This window comes from Pleurodeles waltl, chromosome 11, assembly GCF_031143425.1.
Source record: "Pleurodeles waltl isolate 20211129_DDA chromosome 11, aPleWal1.hap1.20221129, whole genome shotgun sequence".
Taxonomy (NCBI): Eukaryota; Metazoa; Chordata; class Amphibia; order Caudata; family Salamandridae; genus Pleurodeles; species Pleurodeles waltl.
In genome coordinates this window covers 68,468,624-68,490,752 of record NC_090450.1, presented here as the reverse complement: position 1 = coordinate 68,490,752, position 22,129 = coordinate 68,468,624, and the positions used below count along the sequence as shown (strand labels likewise).

Here is a 22,129-nt window from a genome sequence, read left to right as displayed (position 1 = left end):
ACCCTGAAAGACCGAGAGGGTAGACTTGTTGTGGCTCCAAAAGCAGAAGGCAATGGAGTATCCTTCTGAGGAGAGTTTAGCCTTATCGCACACTTCTCACTCCCTAAAAAAGCTTAGAGGTGAGGAAAAACTGGCTACAGAACCTCCAAGAAAATTTGCAAAAAAATCTAAATACCTTTCTTTGGAGAAGCTAAAAGGCCAAGAGTGTGCTGCCTTAGTATCAGGTACCCGGTCAAAACCCTCCAAAAAGGTTCACTCAGAGCCTACCACACCTTTGGGTAAAAAGGCACCTCCAAAAAGTGCATCTCTGTCTCTATCACCGGGGAAAGAGCCAGGAAGATTCTCCTCGGATTCTGCCAGAAAGGGCCCATCGACGACATCACTGTCGATGACCGCATCAACTGTCACGACTGCGATGATGATGTCGACATTCACGACAGCAGTGTCCCCGATGATTGTTACATCGTCACCACTTTCGTCGACAACGATCATTACAGCAAAGATATACAAAAAGACACCATCAATGAAGACGTCGTCGACGAGAGATAAGTTGGAAGCCTCGTTATCACATCCGTCGACGAGGCACCCTTTGACAAGGGCAACGAGAGAATCATCAACGAGAGTACCGTCCATGATGAAATGTCCGTCAACAAGGGAAAAACCGTTGACGAAGAAACCATAGACTGGAGAACTGTCAACGAGGGAAACATTGACAACAGCTTCATCGACGACAGTCTCATCGGCACAACCGTCGATGAACACAGCAGGGGGAGCACCATCTTCAGGTGATCTCACGATCCAGGCTTCAGAGTCAACAAGGCTCCTTCCTCTTTCTATCATAACGGTGGGAGGGAAGGCAGCTCCAATCCTGCCGATACGTACCTCCCCAAGCAAAATGCTGCCGTATCCTCCTCAGCACTTATTGGATGATGATGATCACATCTATTCTCAGGATGGTGGAATGTTTGGTGCAGCCATTAGTCCGTTGCAGCTTCATGTCAAATGCCAGGACCTGGATGACGATGGTTATGGACAATATCAAGATAATTATTCTTCAGCCAGGGTCCAACCGGATCCATCATACTCCACGTTGGAGACAGAAGCTTCTATTCCTATGTCAAGATCTTTAGTGACAGATCTCCAAGGTATGTTGCAGGATTACTATGGAAGGTTTCCGCCATCACTACAATTGACTCCTACCACGTAGTATAACCTGCAAACGGGTCTGTACACTCCAGTCCCTAGTCACCCAGGGACAACGCACAACATCCTGTTTGTTCACCTGCCGCAGGATGACCTTCAGTCCACAGACGAAGAGAGGGAAGAGGGTGAGATACCTGAAACCGCTCCTAGTGAGTGGGATGAATACCTCATTCCTACACAGTCGCCACCAGCAGCAGGGCCAGTGGATTCACCCCCGTAGGACATAGGGGGCTTCCATAATTTGATGGAAAGAACCGTCCAAAAGGTTTGAACTACCCATTCTTTCGCGGGAAATTGATTGTTTCCTGTATGACTTTAAAGAGCCATCAAAAAGTCAGTTAGGGCTATTCCTATAGTGGATTTTCTATGGCAGAACGGATTGAAGGCGATGAAAATCCCAGCTACAATACCTTCCCAGATAACGCGGTTGGAGAAAAAATATAAAGCCCCGGAAGATACTCCAGCCTGTTTAATAGTGCAGCCAAAGTCGGATTCTGTCATATCTCAAGCTGCACAGCGTCACTCGAAAAATCCTTCAACGCCGATAACATCACCGCCAGACAGAGAGGGATGGCGACTGGACAACATCTGCAAAAGGTTCTCGGTGGCAGCGATAACAGCAAAGGCTGCTAACTCGTTGGCCATTCTGGGCAGGTATGATCACCAAATGTGGGCAGACATGGCCTCTTACGTAGACCTCTTGCCCGAGGATGCTAAACCAGAGGCAAAGAAAGTGTTACAGGAAAGAGAACAGATCGCAGCCAAAGTCATCGATTGTGCGATTGACATCTCACTGACTGGTTTCAGGCAACTGGCAGGGGCAGCGGTCTTGCGTAGACAGGACTGGCTGAAATCGACTTCTTTTCGCCCGGAAGTTCAGAGTAGAATACTTGACATGGCGTATGATGGGGAAAGCATCTTCGGAAAGCTTGTGGATGACATGCCACAGTCCATAAAGACCGATACTGATACGGCGAGATCCCTCGGTACGTTGCAGTACAAAAAACTGCCATTTTGAGGTTGTTTCCAGCAGTATAGACCACAGTACCAGTCAACTCAGGCAGGTTTCCAACAGCAGTACGGACAACATCAGTAGCAATATCGATTACCACCTACAGCAGCCTATAGACACCCCACGAAAGGAAGATCTGTTGCCGGTGGCAGAGATACGGGTAGAAAGCAATGACCGGGCATCCATACTAGCTACCAACTCCACCCATGTGTCAAAGATCGGTGGTCGCATCACTTATCACATCCTTCAGTGGCGGGGATAACATCGGACAAGTAGGTACTAGATTTGGTAGCCAAGGGGCATTCTCTGGAATTCATACAGAAACCTCCAAATACCCCTCTGTCAGGACCGCCACCTCCACGGTTAAAACACCTCCTCAAGGAAATATATGTGATGTGATGTTGTGCAAGGGGGCAATAGAGCTTGTTCCAACTCTTCACAGGAACCAGGGATTCTATTCACGCTTTTTTCTAGCAAGAAAGCCTTTCCTAGACATAAGATCCTTAAAAAAGTTCCTGAAAAAGCAGTCCTTTCGTATGATAATGCTTCAGTACATCCTATGCCTCTTGAACACAGGAGATCACATGAAATCTCTAGACCTCCAGGATGCGTAATTCCACATCCCAATACACCAAAACCATCGGACATTTCTCAGGTTCAGAGTAGCTGGTATGGATCTGCAGTTTCGAGTCCTCCCCATTCGGATTCAAGTCAGCCCCCAGAATTTTTACCAAGGTGTTAGCGCCAGTAGCAGCTCACCTACGCCAGTTAGGCATTCAAGGTTTTCCATATCTGGACGACTGGCTCATCAAGGCATCCTCAAGGGCTCAAGTGGTAGACCATACAGCTGCTTGCCTCCGGTTGTTCAGGGATCTAGGGGTCTTACCATCAATTATCGCAAGTCATACGTTCATCCCATGCAAAAACAGAATTTATTGGGGGAAATTCTGGATGCTATCCAAACCAAGGCATTCTCATCTCAAGAGAGAAAACGAAAGCTATCCAACATGGCTCAGAAGCTATCGACAAAAAAGTTTGTTTCAGTTCGGACTTACAAATCATTAATGGGAATAATCTCGTCATGCATTCCACTGATCCCAAATTGCCGGCTACGAATGCGGCCTCTACAGGAGCAACTGGACGCTCAGTGGCTCCAAGAGCAGGGCTCCTTCGGGGATCGAATTCTCATCACACTAGAGATGCAATCTGCCATGTCTTGGTGGGCAAAGCAGACCAACTTATCCAAGGGTCTTACCTTTCTTCAACAGGTGCCTCAATATATAATAACAGATGCTTTCCTCGAGGGTTGGGTTTCCCGCCTTCAAGATCTGCGAATAAGTGGCACCTGGGCTCAAAAGAATAGCTTTACATAAACCTGCTGGAGCTCAAAGCAATATATCTGGCACTGAAGGCTTACTTACCAAGAATTTGAGACTCAAAAATTCTTAGCAGAACGGACAATACCACAAGTATGTTTTACCTAAACAAGCAGGGTGGCACAAAATCCTTGCAGCTTTCGCGACAGGCTCAGAACATTTAGAAATGGGCCATAGGAAACAGAATTTCTATGAAGGCGTAACACTTGCCAGGGCAAACCAATGTCTTAGCGGATACTTTGAGCAGGACGGTCTTCCGTATCACGAGTGGGAACTCGACCAAAAAGTTCTCGACCAACTCTTCCGGATGTGGGGCAGGCTGAATCTCGATCTCTTTGCCACATACGAGAACAGGAAATGCCCATATTACGCAAGCTGCCATCCCCAAAAAGAGTTGTGGGCAAATGCGTTTTTGATGAGATGGTCAGGGGTCTATGCCTACTCTTTTCCCCGGATTCCGCTCATCCCCACAGTGATCAACAAGATGAAGACTGAAGGATGTCACCTCCTACTAGTAGCACCCAGGTGACCCAGGCAGGTTTGGTTCACAGAACTCCTTATGTATTCGGAACAACCACATGTTCTACTCAGACTGATGCCAGCCCTGCTGACCATGCACCAGGGCCAGGTCAGGCATCCGGATCCGTCATCTCTGCACTTATCGGCCTGGCTCCTGAATCTAATGAATACTCCACCTTCTACATCTCATCAGAATGTAGAGCAATATTAGCAAAGGCCAGAGCGGACACCACCAATAAGACCTATAAACTTAAATGGAAATGTTTCTGTTTGTGTTGTGCTGCGGAAGGAGTCCATCCTGTCTCATAGCTCCTGGAAAAATTACTTCCTTATTTGTTGCACTTGGGAAAATCTGGGTTTTCGTACTCCTCTATTTGAGTACATGTGGCAGCAATTTCAAGATACCTCCGATCTCAGCACCCCTCCTCACTATATTCTACTAGGATTGTGAAACAATTTCTCAGGGGTCTTTTTCAAGTTTTCCCACTGGTGAGTAAACCTCCACCATTATGGTCCCTAAACATATAGTGTTGGGGCAACTCATGAAACCCCCTTTCGAACCAATCCACAGGTCAGAATTGCAATTAATCTCCTGGAAGACATCACTTTTACTGGCTCTCACTTCAGCAAAAAGGTGAGTGACATACAGGCCTTCACCATCATAGAGCCTTTTCTTCAGTTCACCCATAATGGGGTTATATTTCGAACAAATCCTAAATATATTCCAAAGGCACTTTCAAACTTCCATTTGAATGAGCCAGTGATTTTGAAATCCTTTTTTCTAACCCACAAACGGTAGCGGAGAAAACACTGCATTCGCTGGATGTTACAAGATGTTTGAAATTCTATCTTTAAAGAACACAGAGCATCCGGAAATCAGACTATCAATTCGTAGCTTTTGGAGATGCAAGAAAGGTCTCTGTGATATCTAAACAGACCATTGCCAGGTGGATCGGTCTAGCAATACAATTCTGTCTTACCCAAGCCGGAAAATTGCTCCACAGTAAGGTTAAAGCTCATTCTACCAGGGCTGTAGCCACATCAGCAGTGCTCTTCGCGGGGTGCCCTTGCAACACATCTGCAGGACAGCAACATGGTCCAGCCAGCATACATTCACAAGACACTACTGTCTTGATGAGACTAACAAAACGGGCATGGCTGCTGGGGAAGCAGTGCTGAGGCATCTATTCCGTTAAGGTTCGGGCTCTTTGGTCATCCCAACTTCCACTTGAAAAGGTATGTGATCTACGCTACCCTAATCTGGTCATTATTATTATAATTATTGTTATTATGGTTGTTAATTATATTATTATTATTATTATAATTATTGTGGTATTTATGATTTACTATTATCATTATTGTTATCTTCCTTGAAGCATCGATACATTATTTATTATTAGTTGGGAGTAGCATCATTCCTATTATTATGCATGTTATCCCTAGTTTAAATAATATTACTTCTCGCTACACTGATTCAAGCATGTGAATCTATGAAAGATCCAATACCGGAGAAGAAAATGTGTTACTTACCTGTAACTGTGGTACTCCAGTATTGGTATCTTTCATAGATTCACATGCGACCCACCCTCCTCCCCGCAGAGGCTCCCCTTAAACATAAACTTTCTGCTTCACACTTGTACTAGAAAATCTGAGGGGAAACAGCCTCTGTTGGGAGTGTTCTATAGGATGCTGACACTTGATTGGTTGTAGGGGTCTAGTGTGCTACTCTTACTGCTATATATATATATTTTTTAAAGTTACCGTGAGGCTCCCATCTTGACGACAGGGATGATTCAAGCATGAGATCTATGACAGATACCAGTAGTGGAGAACCACAGTCACAGGTAAGTAACTAATTTTCTTTTATTATGCATTGTCATCAGATTACTTCCACAATCTAATTTTTATCCTTCACCCACAGCTATACCACCAGAAGTAGTATTCTTTCAACAGGGAGTCATAAAAGCAACAGGGAACAGTGACCACTAGCAAACCTACACACAGGAGTGATCAAACCAACAGATAAAGTGGGGGCATCGTAATGATGCCAGAGCTCAAATGAGGTCAAGCTATTTTTAGATTCCACTCGACCCTTCTGTGTTGGCAAAGAACAGGTGTTCAGAAACTGAATTAGCAATTAAGATGCCTTTAAATCTTATTCTTGCCACATTTGCTCTGTGTTCAGAGACAGAGGTCAAAAGTCAGGTTGTCTTCTTGCAATGCAAATACTTTTCCTTGTGACTGCAGAGTTCTAGTATTTTGTAAGGTGAACTGTCTGGCCTATGTGAAATGAAAGGCTTTGGTATTAGGTTTTTCCTAACACACAACATTTATATAACTAAGTCAACTTTACAAACATTTCAAAATCTATTTCAGTAGCTGTGAAAGCCCATTTTCTGTACTTCTTTGTGATGAAAAAAATATTTTAATAGGATGAAAAAAAAAAGTCAGAACGCTTTACTTGGTGATGTGCAAATGATAAATGTTTTCTGAAACGAAATGTTCACAGATTATTGTTAATACATAATATCGTTTTATCATTAAAGCCACAAGTTAGTGGGAAGGTTTTTGGACATTTCTTGGAAATGTACTGTTTGTAAATGCGCTACCACATCATGCTTTAGTCATATATTTATTAAAAGTGAGTGTTAAAACATAAACTGAGAAACACTCTTGACCTTATGGGGAAGCTATTAATAAACTAAGAGGCAAGTAATGCAAGGATCATGTGTACACTATATATGGGCTACATTTATTATATATGGACCAAACATTTAGTGTATTTAATCAAACTAAAGAGGATTTTTGTTTTTCAGCAGAAATGCTGAACTCACATATTTAAAGGTGCACTCATGTGAGAATGAAGAAAAGGGTGACTGTAAAATACAATATTTGCCTAGGATCACACAATTTGAGACCCGTTTCCGGGTCAAGTACATTACAGTTTGGTCGAGTAGATTATTCATGCTACTCGACCTGACCTGCAGGTATAGTAACATTTTTATTATTTTTGGAGGCCTGAATGCCAAAAGATATATACAGAAATCAGTGTCTCAAAATACTAAAGGAGACAATGAGCTTCAAGAGACTACAAAGAGACTGGCCCAGGACATCATTGTGGATATTAAACATGTGGTAGATACAGCTGAAGGAAATGGTTGGATTACTAGGCAGGAATCTGAATTTTAGCGTGGGAAATATCCTCTGATTTCAAATTTCTATATTCTCCCTAGAGTGCACAAAGGAAAAAATTCTGCCCCCAGGTAGACCAGTTGTTTTGGGGATTGGTTCTGCTTTTGAACCATTATCTACATTTGCAGGTCACTTTCTGATTCCATTGGTAACATCTGTGAGATACAAATGTCATGATAAACTCTTCTTGAATGGATAGTGTTTGATCTAACATCAGAAATGTTGAAAACCATGGATGAAGAGGCATTATCACTCGTGTCCGTAAGAGAAATCCTTTACAGTTAGTCGTTTGGGATGCCATTACTCCCATGTCCTGGATTGTGCACATGTCGGTTGGGACGCTGTTACTCCAGTGTCCTGGATTGTGCACTCGCGGTTGGGATGCTATTACTCCCATGTTCTGGATGGTGCACACATGTCCTCTCAAAGAACTATTTTCAATTTGAGTAAATGTTTTTTCTCCAAATCCAAGGGACATCCATGGGCAGTACATTTGCCCCAAGTATGTGTGTACATAGACTGTACCTAATTTTGAAGTTCATCTTATATTGAAAACATCTACCTATATAGCAACAGTATACACATTTGGAAACTATGGATTGACAATGTTTTTGCTATTTGGAGATTCGTTGGAATAATTCAGCAAACGGTTTACCAGTAGGAATCAATCGGGTATTTGTAAAGCGCGACATATCACCCGGAGGGTCTCGGTGCTGTGGAGAAGGATGCGGATCAGTTGAGGAGCCAGGTCTTGAGGTCGTTCCTGAACTGGATCAGCGAGAGGGAATTCCTGAGGTGGAGAGGCAGCGTGTTCCAGGTCTGCGCCACGAGGTAGGAGAAGGATGAGTTCCTCAGCTTCACATTCACTGTGAGGAGTGAGGAAATTCTCCTTCTTGAACTCAAAATCGCTGCCCAAAACATTTCCTTAAAATGCTTATCAGTCAACTGGACGCAATAATCTATTGAGATTTGTTAGTTTCCATCACCAGGTGTATAAATTGTGCCTCTCACCAGATCATTATGAGGCTATTTGCAATGGGTGTCGATCATTCAACTCAGAGAAGACCCTTTGGGACTGAACAGCTCGCAGTTTGGACATGGCGCATAAATCCTTAGAAGACACCCCGGATAACTTTGGGGAAGAACATGTGCAAGAGGACTCCAACCAAGGAGGCCATCTTCATTCACAATCCGACATAGAGAGCCGCGAGAGGCACAGTGAGTGAGTACGTTAGCCCCTCCTCCCTCCGCTAAAACCCATAAAAAGACTCTTACTGAGATCTCTGGACTACCACGGCTGCCAGGCCATGGTCGGTCTCGGAAAGATATTTTGGCTGCCCGTATCTTGGCACTGAAATTAAAGAAGGCTCCTGCCTCACCTTTGGTATGGACCTCCTCCATTTCGGTCTGAGCGACAACCAACAAACACTCGGCACAGACCATATCCACCCTGAGCCAAACCACTTTGGCATCAGCTTCGGGAGTGAAAAAGAGTGAAAAAGGTCCACCAACTGAAAGCCTCAGTACTGAAAGATAAAGACATTACTCGTTCAGAGCAATTGGATTCCAGTCACTCCTCCACCACACCGTCTCCGGTCGAGCAGATACTGGGAGCCATGGACACAAAGCAGAGTTGGTTGTACATCCACGAAGGCACAGGACGTATTGTGGCTTCCCCCTTGATTACTTTTAAGAGGAAGCTCACGTTCCAGGAGGAATTGGAAACCTCACCCCTTCCAGAAAAGATTTCAAAGGACAAGGCCACCACCCATTCAGCCAGGCCTTTACCTCCTCCTCCTCCGCCATCATCTCCATCCCCCCGCTTCCCCACCACCTCATTCTCGTTCTTATTCTCCTGCCTCTCTTACTGCAGGAGACCTCACCCCTCAGGGTTCACAGTTCTTTGCAGAGGAATATTTAAGGGATGCATATCAAGACCCAGACCCTTGGGATTCCTATAATCCAGATCCTCACATTGCCACTGATCCAGACCTGTATCCTACATGATCCTCTCCTCCAGAGGATACTGCTAGCTTCCAACAGGTCATTGCTAGGGCAGCTACTTATCACAATGTGCAGCTGCATAAAGACCCAGTAGAGTAGGACTCCTTGTTTTGTACCCTCTCCAGCAGAGACATTCAGGTGGTCATTCAGAGTCTGGTGGTCTTACGACCGCCAGACTCAAGGTGGCGGTCGGACTGCTGCGGTAGTGGTGGGTCAACCGTCCTATTCTGACCGTGGTGGAGCTGCCGCGGTCAAACCGCCGACACTGCCAGGCTGCAGCCTGGCGGTACCGGCGGTTGTAATCTGCCAGGGCACTCCGGATTTCGAGTCCCCATTCGCCAGCCTTATACCGCCGTGGAAAAGCTGACGGAATGTGGGTGCTGGGGGCCCCCATGCACAGCCCTGTCCCGAACTTCAAATACGTGACGGGTGCTGTTGCACCCGCTGCACCGCAAATTGGCCCTGGCTTGATTCAGAGCTGGCGTCAATGTTAAGGCCCTCTTCACGGCAGGGCTAGTGGGCAGAAGCACTGTTTCCGCCCGCTGGCCCTACGGTGAACTTGGAATAGGGCCGGCGGTGTCCTGGTCGCACTAGCGGTCAGGTGGCGGGATGAGTTTCACCCACCAAACTCAGAATAACAACCTCAGGTCCCCCAGATTCAGTATTAGCTACCACAGCTAGGGCTAATGGCCGGGCTACTGGGGACTCTCCTCCACCAGAAAAGGAGAGCAAGACACTTGATGTGTCAGGTGAGAGAGTGGCTGCACAAGCGGCAAACCATTGGCATATTGCCAACTCACAGGACTTGATTTCTAGGTACGACCAGGCTCAATGGGATGAGATGGAGGAGCTCCTCCAATATTTCACAGATGAGCACCGAAAACATGGTAAGGAGATTGTTTCAGAAGGGCAAACAATCATGAACAGCACAATCCGGGGTGCTTTAGAATCCGTCGATTCAGCGGCACGTGGGATAAATGCTAGTGTTCTATTGAGAAGGCATGCATGGCTTTGACGCTTCGCCTTCAAGCCAGAAGTTCAAGAAGCAGTGCTTAATATGCCTTTTGACAAATAGCACCTCTTTGGCCCTCAAGTTGACTCCGCACTTAAGAAATTACAGAAAGGTCCGGACACCGTAAAGGCTTTGAGGGCTCTTCAGTCCTAAACGCACAGGTTTTTAAAAAGATCATCCAGCATAGAAAGGGGTGGTATAGAACATCTACTACCTCTGTCCAATCCACCTCCCAAAAATAACAAGCCCCAACCTCTTACTCTCAAGGTTCTTTCAGAGGAACATATAGAGACAACAATTTCAGAGGCAGAGTCAAAAGTCCTACCATCCGTGGCTCAGCCTTGTCAGGAAACTGACTGCCTACCCCCCCCCCCCCCCCCTTAGCCCTACACCACACCTGTAGAGGGCTGCCTTTCAATATTAACACACGCAATGGACAAACATAACATCAGACCTTTGGGTTCTCCCCATTATCCAACTTGGTTATTGACTGGAGCTCACTTTCACACCTCCAAACATTTCCACTTGCACACAAAGGCTATCTCTCGAACATCTCACCTGTCTAAAACAAGATTTGCAGTCTCTACTCCTCTAAGGGGCTGTAGAGCCTGTATCAGCGAAGTGGAATAGGAATACTTACTCTTACCCAAAAAGGATGGGTCACTCAGACCCATACTGGTTCTCAGACCCTTAAACCACTACATACTTTTAGAACACTTTCCGAAGGTTAGTCTTCAGGATGATATCCCACTCCTTCCACAAGGTGACTTCATGGCGGCTCTAGATTTGAAAGATGTCTACTTTCACATCTGCATTCACCCTGCACACCACAAATACTCATGGTTCATGGTTGCAGGAAAACATTCTCAATTCAAAGTTCTCCCTTTCGGAGTCACAGCCCGCTCTTAGGGTATTTACCAAGTGCTTTGGCATTGTCGCAGCACATCTCAAAAGACACAAAATACATGGGTTCCCTTACCTAGAATACAGGCTCATCAGAGCCAGCACATTGCAGCAGTGTCAATACCACACTCAAACCACAGTAATCCTTCTTCACAAATTAGGGTTCACAGTCAGCTTTCTGAAATCACACCTACAACCTGTTCAAAATCAACCATATCTAGTAGAAATTCTTAATGCCGAACGGGGGTTAGCATACGCCATTCCAGCCCGTATGCACAGATTTCAACACCTTCTTCCTCGGTTTCAGGAAAATCACACTTAGACAGTCAGGACTGTCATGCGTCTCTTAGGGATGATGGCATCCTGCATTGCCGTGGTCCCTATTGCCTCCTCCACATGTGTCCACTACAGCAATGTCTGTCTCTTCAGTGGTCTCATTCACAGGGTCACCTTCACAATCTAGTGTTAGATCGCCAAACTTTCCACTCTCTGCAATGGTGGAACTCCACCAACCTATCCCTTTTCGACACCCTGTGCACAGCATTTTCTGACCATGGGTGCATCCCTGACGACTTGGGGTGCACATCTTCAGGACTTCACAGTCCAGTGTCTATGGGATCTTATTCACCAATCCAGGCATATCAGTTATCTAGAGCTTCAAGCAGTATTTCTATCCCTGAAAGCTTTCCTTCTGCATCTCTCACACAAAGTTATCTTAGTCTGGACAGACAACATGACAGCAATGTAGTACCTACAAATACGGGGGTTGGGGGGTGTAATACGGTCATTACAGTTATCACAATTTGCAGAAACAATATGGAAGTGGGCTCATCACTACCACATTCAACTACTGGCAGAATATCTCCCAGGGACGGCAGACCTGCTTCAGCAGGATGCATCAACAAGTCCACGAATGGGAACTCTACCCACAAGTGCGTCAAAAATACTTTTAAAAGTGTGGAAAACCTCAAATAGACCTTTTCGCCATGGCCGAAAACGCAAAATGCCCAAGCTTCTCATCCGGGTACTGTCACCCTGTGTCCAAGAGCAGTGCTCTGAGGATGAACTTGTCAGGAGTATTTGCCTACGATTTTCCACCTCTCCCTCTCATTCAAATTCTGGTTCGGAAACTCAGACAGACATCTCTCACCATGATCCAGGTAGTTCCCACTTGGGCATGCCAGCCTTGGGTCAAAACACTTCTGGACCTCTCACAGGTTCCCTTCGAGAAGCTCCCCAACAGGTCAGACCTTCTCACACAGGATTTGGGACAAATCAGACATCCAGACCCAAATCAACCTACCTTGCGATACGGCTCCTGAAGTCATATCATTTGGTTATCTCAAGTTACCTTCTGAGTGTATGAAGATTGTTAAGGAAGCTCGTAGGCCAACAACTGGAGCATGTCACACAGCAAAACAAAATGTTTTGTTTGCTACTGCCAATCCAAACATACAGACTTCATTAAAGCATCTGTACAAGATACTGTTTGCTATTTGCTTCACTTGCAAAAGGAGAACCTGGCTTGCACTTCAGTATGTTTACATCTTTCAGCCATAGCTGTATATTTACACAACAGACAACATACTTTTCTGTTTAGAATCCCAGTTATTTAAGCCTTCCTGGAAGCACTTAAAAGAGTAATCCCACCAAGACTACCCCCAGTCCCATCCTGGAATCTTAATATCATACTCACTAGGCTCATGGGCCCTCATTTTGAACCACTCCATTCATGTCCTGTTCAGTTCCTTTCTAGGAAAATGGCCTTTTTAGTCACTATTACGTTACTCAGACATGTGAGTGAACTCCAGGCATTAACTTTAGAAGAACTGGTCTTTCAAATACATAAAGACAAAGTGGTGCTTAGTACAAACCCAAGGGTTCCTACCTGAAGTGTTTTCTTAGTTCCACATTGATCAAACCATTGAGTTGCTGTTTTTCTTTTCACAGCCTGATTCGGTGGCAGAAAGAGGGCTCCACACCTTTGACGTTAAAAGAGCACTCATGTATTACATTGACAGGACTAAAGAATTCAGGAAAACTAAACAACTTTTAGTAGCTTTCTCAGTACTGCATAGGGGAAATGCAATCTCAGAGAGTAGCATAGCTAGATTGATAATTAAATGCATACAAATGTGTTACGCTAAAGCAAAAAGACAGTTGCCATTAACTCTTAGAGCAGGTTCCACTAGGAAGAAAGGTGTCATTATGGCGTTCTTGGGAAACATTCCTTTAGCTGACATTTCCAAAGCAGCTACTTGGTCTACACTTCATACATTCACAAAGCATTACTGTGTAATGTACTAGCACTTCAGCAAGTCAAGGTAGGACAGGCTGTCCAAAGAACACTTTTCCAGGCAACTGCAGCACCCACAGGCTAGCCACCGCTTTATGGAGGGACTACTTTACAGTCTATTCAGAGCATGTGTATCTTCAGCCACACATGCCATTTAAATTTTGAATAAAAATGGTCACAACTGAAAAAAAGAACATAATGAGGCGCTCTCTATGCATCTTAAACACGGTACATGTGACTGCACTTGAAATTGACAAGCAACACGCCACACATTAAGTACCCCTATCATCAAAAGCACAGTTTGTCAGGGAAACTCTCATTTTTAATGTATTTAAGCTTACATTTAACTATTACAACATGGATCCCCCCTTATTATATGTTTGTTTTATAAAAATAAATTAAAAAAACTCCAGCACAGATACAACCCTGTGTAACCACATTTCCCACGAGCCCCAGTGTCCTGATGCGTTAATATATGATGTCACATGTCACTCAGTGTGCGTTACGCACATATCTGGGCACACGAAATCAGCGCCTCAGAATATAAATATGGCACCAATTAACCAAGTCTAGATCAGATATGGCTGAGATGGGAAAACAGGTGCTAATGCGTCACTGCTCACTACATGAAGTGAATTACCATGGAGCCTGGAGAATCTGTGGTGGATTTAATCCTCAAAGGGCAACATACAGCTTAGTGTGTGAATGTTGCAGCCTGTCTCTTGAAATACAACTATATTTGAATTTATACCAAATGGAAAACATACTTTATAATGAAAGTAAGACATAATGAGATTTTGCATTGAAGAATGACACGATAGAGGCACTTTGGAAATTCAGTCTAAATAGATGAGTGACTATTGGTGGCTCTGTGTTTGTCAAATCATTAATACTTATGTATCTGTCTCATAATAAGCTCCTCAACAGGACTTTCTAAAAAACCATCAACTAGATGTTATAATAAAGATGGGTGGGTACAATAAGGCAAAATGGCTGGGTACTCTCTGACCACCTTTTATTGGTATGTGTTCCTAAATAATGACTAGAGTAAACAGCACTCTGGTCTTTAACGGATGATCAGTGAATGATTTGCAAATTACCTTCAACAGTTGGTATAGCCAATTTTTCTTAGAGGTTCTTCTAAGATTATGACAAATATAGGTAACTAAAAAATTCTCAGTTATAATAATCAAAGAATTTTTCATGAAGTGTGTGACTACATGAAAGTGCTACCCTCATTTGGGAAGCACATTGTATTTTATTTTCGATCTTTGATATGCACACTTAGAGAAACGTGTGTATAATATGTATATGTTATTGAAGTGATTTATGTGTTTAGTGTACACATAATTGGTCCACGAATACAAGAAGTGTGCTTTTGCTGTGCTCAACAATGGGTTTAAGTAAATTCTGTGTGTACACACTGAATATAGTATTTGTGACACGTGACTATGAGTTAATATACTACATGTTCTTCAAATCCACATTGCAGGTAACTTAAAGGATAAAACAGGTACAAGAGTCTTATGTTTTAACTAGCCTGCATGAAGTTGTACCTCAACCAGGGATAGTTTTGAGCCCTGAAGAAACCTATTTTAGCTAGTTTTTACGGCTTACACGTGTAGGCAGTTGTTGATGGATGAACCATCAATTTCATAAAACATTCACAGACAGATTTTTAGTGATGGCTGAAGGATACTCTTTAAAAAAAAAAAAAAAAGGAATCCCTATTCCTGTAGCCATTTTGGCGCTGAGTACTGGAATCCTGATTTTATCCAGATAAAATATATCCTAACTCCCCACAAGGTGTTGAGCCAATCCGGATGGTACAACCTATCAGGATGAGAATAAGACAACTGGTATGAAGCATGCCACTATAAACTGTGGTTGAGGTGTCTTCTGATCCTTTTAAGCATCTTCAGTGTGGTAGGAAACTACACATAGTGTAGCACCGTGTTCTGCAGCCCACACACCTTCTTGCCGTTATATGTTAAATCAGTGAGGACATGCTTTGGCCTATGCTTCTCATTCTCTAAAGTTGTGCTTAGAAGTGCAAAAAGGAACATGTGTAGGTTCCTGAATTAGATTTATTTGGTGTAGCTACTGCACCCACTTCCTCACAGAATAAATTTAGAGTTCACTCAGAAAACCACTCCAGGAAGAAGAAATTATGTCTGCGCAAAAAAGCTGTGCAAAATCTCAATTCTATGCTGAACAGTTATCATCTAGGAAGAAAATCCTTCAGAACCCTCACTGTTGGCGACAGTCAGGAAGAAAATCTTTTCAGCCACATTGTCGATGACCGCTTCTTTAATCTCTCACATGCCGCCGTCGACTCACACCCTTGACGACAACACCATTGACGCCAGCACTGTCGAAGCCAACATTGCGAAAAACACTTTTCAATGCACTTCCCTTTTAACCTCTAAAGGTGCCAGGTACTTTACCTTCACAGTTTAGGGAATTATGAGCTGGAAGAGAATGTTAAAAAAAACTCGAATCCGAGACTACATACAGTCCAACGTAATTCGATGTACTCTACGTCTTTGTTTTTTAAGACACATTTGATGAGGAGGAGCCTTACTATGAATAAGGTTATCAACAAGATTTTATTCATAACGATCCACCTTCTCCGTACCTCTTAAATACAGTAAGGTGCCAGAAGTTTTACAGATGCCTATACTCTTCGATTTACTCTACAGCATATGACGGATACTTCAACATTTGCTACCACAGCACCCTTTGAGTCTGCCATCACAGCTCGCTGCACCCGCTTTACTCATCCTGCAATCTCCTCCTTTGCCATCTACATCACCTCTGATGCCTTCACCTCCACCACCTCTGAGTGAACTGTCTTCCAGACTCTTCGGTAGGCTTCTCATCCAACACACTTTTAAGAGCATGGCTGAAGAAGATTCGGCTAACTCTAAATGTTTGGATAACATTCACTCTTCAGTGGCAGGACGGGATTAATTGAAGGTGCTCTATTTTGGCCTTAAATCAACACCTCAGATTTTCATCAAGTGCATATTGCCAGTTGCTGCCTTTCTCAGACGACAGAATCACCAAGTGTACTTATCATTGGACGACTGACTCATCAAGACCTATCATCAAGAGGCAAATGCTTCTATGACTGTCTGTAGCAATCTCTTCAAGAGTTTTGGTCTCATGCTAAAGAAAGAGAAAACACATTTAGAGCCCCACAGGAAAATATACTTCCTGGGAGTAATACTCAAAACATTTGGAGAAAGCATTCCCATCGTCTGAAAGAGCGATGAGCCTCCTGCCAGTGCAAAGAACCCGTCTTATCAGTCATTCACAATCAGAACGCACAAGTACCAGTTAGGCCCAGTGTCATCCTGCTTAGAATTCCTATCCTTCTGCAGATTTCAACAAGAACTGGCTGTTCAGCCATGGCTCCTGTGTCCAACACAGTCAAAGTCACAAGTCGACTTAAACAAAAACTGTTGTGATATATACTCCCTGCAGATCTCTCTTTCCAGCCTGTAACAGACAGACTTGTGCTGACAACGGATGCATTCATGGAAGGCGGGGTGCGAACCTGCCATAACTTTCGACTTGAGTACTATGATCAGGTAAAGAAAAGATGTTTCATATCAGTGTATTGAAGCTCCAAGTGGTAAGGCTAGGCCTGGAAGCATGCTTCCTAGGCTAGCTGGTCAAGCAGTCCTCATCCGAACAGACAATAAAACATCTATGTTCTATGTAGCAAAGCAAGAGGGATTGTAATCCCAGACTCTCTCTGAAAAGGCTCAACTGCTATGGGACATGGCCATTTTTCACAAAATTGATATTATAGTGGAACACCTGCAAGGATTCCAGAACTACCAAGCGGATGTTCTCATTCATCAACAGTCAGATTGCCATGAGTGGGAACTACACCAGTCCCTAGTCAATTCCGACGACAGGGTTAGCGAGTTATCATTCTCTTTTCCACATGGAGCAAGAAGAAATACTAGTGTGCCGGAAGCAGATTTGGCATCCAGAGCCCTGGGGAATGCCCTTTCAAACAGATGGTCTAACACCTGTCTTCAGTTTCCCCTGATTCCAAGAGTTTTGAGGAAAACGAAGACAAATTATTGCTTTTTAATCCTTATTATTTTGGCATTGCCATGCCTAGTCCTGGTATAGCGAACTTTCAGCTGGTTGTATGCTTAGTGATCTCTCTGAAATCACACTCCATGTTCCTTTTCAGACACCACTGAGAGGTAATGCACTGCAACCCCAAGTCTCTGAACCTGACACCATAGTACTTGACAACTTAAGAGTTTGGTATTTTGAACCTACCGCAAGACTGTAGACACGCACAGCCACGAGTTCTGGCATCTACAAAAATATACCGTGCCAAGTGGTTGACATTCTATGGCTGGTGCAATAGTAAATATTTTCATCTACGTCCTATACATCCTCTGCAGATACTCCCATACTTGTTAGATCTAACTAAAAGTGGCCTGAAATATTCATCGGTGTCGCAATAATAACATTTTGTAGAACAGAAAATGCATCATCAACTCAATTCTTTTCTCAACCCTTAATTAATAACAAAGGACCCTGCTGACTCACTTGAATGAACCAGTCACGCTACATCTTTCTTCCCAAACCCGTCAACAAATGCAGAAATATGTATATCTTAAATAAATGTATGTAGATGCCTTGGGTTCTACTTTGACAAAACATGGAATGTCATACGTTCAACAGAGAATCATTTTTTTCTTGTGAGCAACCAGGAAGAGGATGCCCTGTTCTCTAGAAGGGGATAGCACGTTGACTCTCAGCCTGCATCACCTTCTGCCACAGCAAAACCTGTGATTGAGGGCACATTCCACAAGGAGCCTGGTGACAACTGCTGTATTCTACTCTGCCATGCAGCTACATGGAGGAGCAGTCACATGTTCGCAAAACATTACAGCCTTGACTTGGATGAAGAGATTTCAGTAAAGGTGTGCCTGCTTCCCTCTATCTTATATTTATATTTATTATGATTTTTATAAAATGCTTCCTATTCCTATTGCAGCATCTGAATATATGAATGCTGGAGGGGAAATGGGTTACTGACCTGTAACTCAGTTCTCCTGCGTTGGTATATTTCATTTATCCACATGCAGCTCTCCCTGCTCCCCATTCAGAGGCTCATTAATTTCACACTTGTGCTTTGAAATCCGAAGCTGTGATGTCCTGTAGGTGCAGTAGGGTAGCTGGCACTTTCACTTAAGTAGCTGAAATTCGGGTTGCTTCAAATGGGATGGATTTGCTACTAAACAAACACTGTTGTTCAGGTATTTGGCAGTTTTAACACTGTTTAGAGCCAGGGTTTTCCAGCCTACGATTTCCAGCCTGATGACAGGAATGATTGAACCATGCAAATTTATGAAAGATACCATGACAGAAAACTGCAGTTTACCTGCAAGTAAATATTTTCTTCTTAAGAATGTCATACATCAGTTTCGTTTTCTTTACTAAAAGCTCCCTCTCCCAAAGAAAGTCCTTAATACTTGCAATATTTTTATCTTCTTTAACTATAATTTTTGCACACTGGTCACACTGGTATCCGCATGAAATCTGACTAAATTACTGAGTCCAGAACTATGCTGTAATCATTTTACACTCAGCCTTATTTCACTCCATAAGTTCCTGATCTAGCAGTGATCACAGATTTGTGTACTACGTAGTTTTTTAGTTTTTGATTGCTATACCCTGTCTTATCAGCCTCCCAGGTGCTTGAGATTTGCCTCCTTGAATTAGGTTAGGTGGGAAAACCTACCACCTTCAAGGCTCAATTCTACGGAACTACTTGCCTCTATATTTCAGCACGATCCATCCTACTTCTCATTTCAGATTCCTAGGACTGATCATAGGTTATTGATCTGTGATTGAGTATTTTTTCTTCGTCATTAAAAATGTACCTGTAAATACATCATCATCTAGGAGATTTCTTCAAGAATAAGGACTTGGACAGTTTTCATGTTGTCTGCAGAAGTCTTTTGTTTTTCCATTAACTTGCAAAATTCAATCCTGATCTTAGTGTCTTTGTTGACTTTGTGGATCGAGTTTTTTCTTGCTAAGAAGATCCTTATAGTTATGTTACCCAACCGTAAGCCAGCTGCACAGCAGAAGATAAAGAACTATCCATTTTTGGATGGGTTATCCTCGGTTCGCCCATAACTGAAACACTGTTCCAAATGATAACTGAAACAAAGACCCTAAAAAGAGGATGGCTTGAACAAAAAGTGGAAGTTCTTGAAGGTTACATTGAAACGAAGTCAAAAAGGTACCAGCATCACTATCCAGGGTTTAAACTCTGCAGTGGCAGTACCAACAGCCACAACAAGGCATTTGCATCAGCAAAAAAAGTATTGCACGTCATCTTGAAGAGTGGCAAAACATGACCAGAGACTGATGGGTGCCGAGTAATACATAGAACTGTGATCTTAAATAGCAAGGCGCCTTCAACTGTGATACTACAAATGAATGGCCCAAGATATTGTGGGTACCCTCTTTAGGCAGACGCCAACATGTTTCTGCAGAAACAGGCCATAGAAACTGTGCCTCCTAAAATTAGCAGAGCAATCTGCTGTAAGTACTTTCTGGTGCTAACTAAATGTCTTGGACATGAATTTGGATTTATTCAGGATCTAAAGTCAGCATACAGATGTGTCTGAAACAATTCTTACTCTGCTTTATTTTAAGCAGTGCATGAAGGTTTGTCTCCAACAGGCGAAAGACTTGCGACAAACAGGTTAGATCTTCTTAGCGTATGACCAGTTTACCCAAAAGATCAGACAAATGCTTACATTTTATCAGTACATTAAACCTCAAATTTGCCTTGCAGAGTGTAGATGAATAGCAGTGTCTGAGACATTCAAATCCCCAGCTCTGTCAAACATGTCACTGACAGACTTTGTCCAGATCTACTTGCCCTGCAGGTGCACTAGCTCTAGGTTTATGTGTTATCCAGCAGGATGTGTAGTCGTCAATTTGTTTGTTTTTTTGGTTGGGGGGGGGGGGTGGTTGGCAGAGCCTCAATTCTTGCTCGAAAACAATGTTTAGTTTTACCTAGAAATTTGTGAGTTCATAGTATTAGATTAGGCCGTAAATAACTGTCTTGGGACCCTTTTTCTTCTTGGAGCCACGTTATAAGTCCTAATGTAAATCCAGCTATATCTCATTCACTACAGGGTTTTTTGTTGTTGTGAACTCTCCACCATCAACTGTTATTTTGTTTTTCAGATTGATTGATATTACTTTTTTACCAATGATGTTTTCTAGCACAAATATCTGCTACGGTCATGTGGTTGTTTGGAAGCTGGCATTTAGAGATTCTAAATAGCTTTTTATAATTTATGGAATAGTCTATTTACGTGACTCCGTTTTCTGATTGGTGTGCCTTAAGGCTTTGAATTTTATGACAGACTATAGTGGGAGGGCTGTGAAAAAGAGGATTGGCGATGGCCCAAGTAAACTGTGCCATCTTTAAATTTGACAATTAGTATGTGGGTAAATAAACCAGCAAGATAAGAGTTGAGATAAGGCTTTTTCTGTTAGTGGTTTCACCTCTTAATGCATTTTATACCTTGTTAACTCAGTGTATGCATACAGGATTTTACTTGGATTGTTCTAAGGTTTTAATATGTAGTGTTTAAATTGGACGTTGTTTTGTTTTTGCCACGTGTTGAACTTAATTTTATTTGTGTTCTTTATTTTATGAAACCTACTTCTCAGATGGATCATTTGAGTAACCTAATCCTTTGAACTGGTTATGGAAGCATTTGTTTTCATTGCATTTTTTGTGTTTGTCTTTTACAGATGCATGCTATTCCTTTGAGATCCTCTTGGGTAATGACATGTGCATATGCTCCATCTGGAAACTATGTTGCTTGTGGAGGATTGGACAACATATGCTCTATCTACAACCTGAAAACCCGAGAAGGAAATGTACGAGTAAGCAGAGAATTACCAGGACACACAGGTTAGATTGCTTTTTATGTTGACTAACTTTTTATAAGCATCATAAGTTGTAGTAATCAAATAAATCAGAGACCTGGTCATTCTCTGTTATGGCTACCTGTCGTTTTAAGCAGGAGTGAGTCGCAATGGTTCCAGGAATGGAAATTGCAAAGCACCCTAGCTCTCATTTCAAACACAGTAAAAAGGCTACCACGCCCCTCCCACCCTCCTCTATCCTCCAGTATATAGTACCACCACCCAACTCTAGTGAAATGGTGATGCAAGTTATAATTCTTTTACAGCACACAGGTCTTTCGAAGCGACTCCTAGCCTTCTCAGTTACTCTGACCCAAGCCTGTTCCTCGGAATGATGCGCTGTTGCCTAGATTTGCAATAATTACCTTTTTGGTAGGGCACCAACAACAGATTTGTAACCATGGTTTATGGGTTATGTGAACACCACCTCTGCTGCATCCACCCAGTAAATTAGTTTTACATTAGAAATTCATGTAAGTGATTCATTTTGTTGTTTGATAGATCAGAGCATAGGATCTCTTTGACCTCAATCGCTTATTTGTAGATCACCTAGTCTCGATACTTGAGGGGGTTTTCCCCTTCACCAAAATTGTATTTTTGACTTGAACAAC

General features: G+C 43.1%; 1 protein-coding gene across 5 annotated transcripts in view; it reads left to right on the top strand.

The window, feature by feature from the left end:
* The window catches only part of GNB4 (G protein subunit beta 4), a 541,779-nt gene that overhangs the window by 377,547 nt on the left and 142,103 nt on the right, over positions 1-22,129 (top strand). For all 5 annotated transcript variants that reach the window (XM_069213078.1, XM_069213079.1, XM_069213077.1 and 2 more), the window contains one exon: positions 21,342-21,504. In XM_069213078.1, the coding sequence (XP_069069179.1) occupies positions 21,342-21,504 (163 nt within the window). The remainder of the gene's footprint in view (positions 1-21,341; positions 21,505-22,129) is intronic.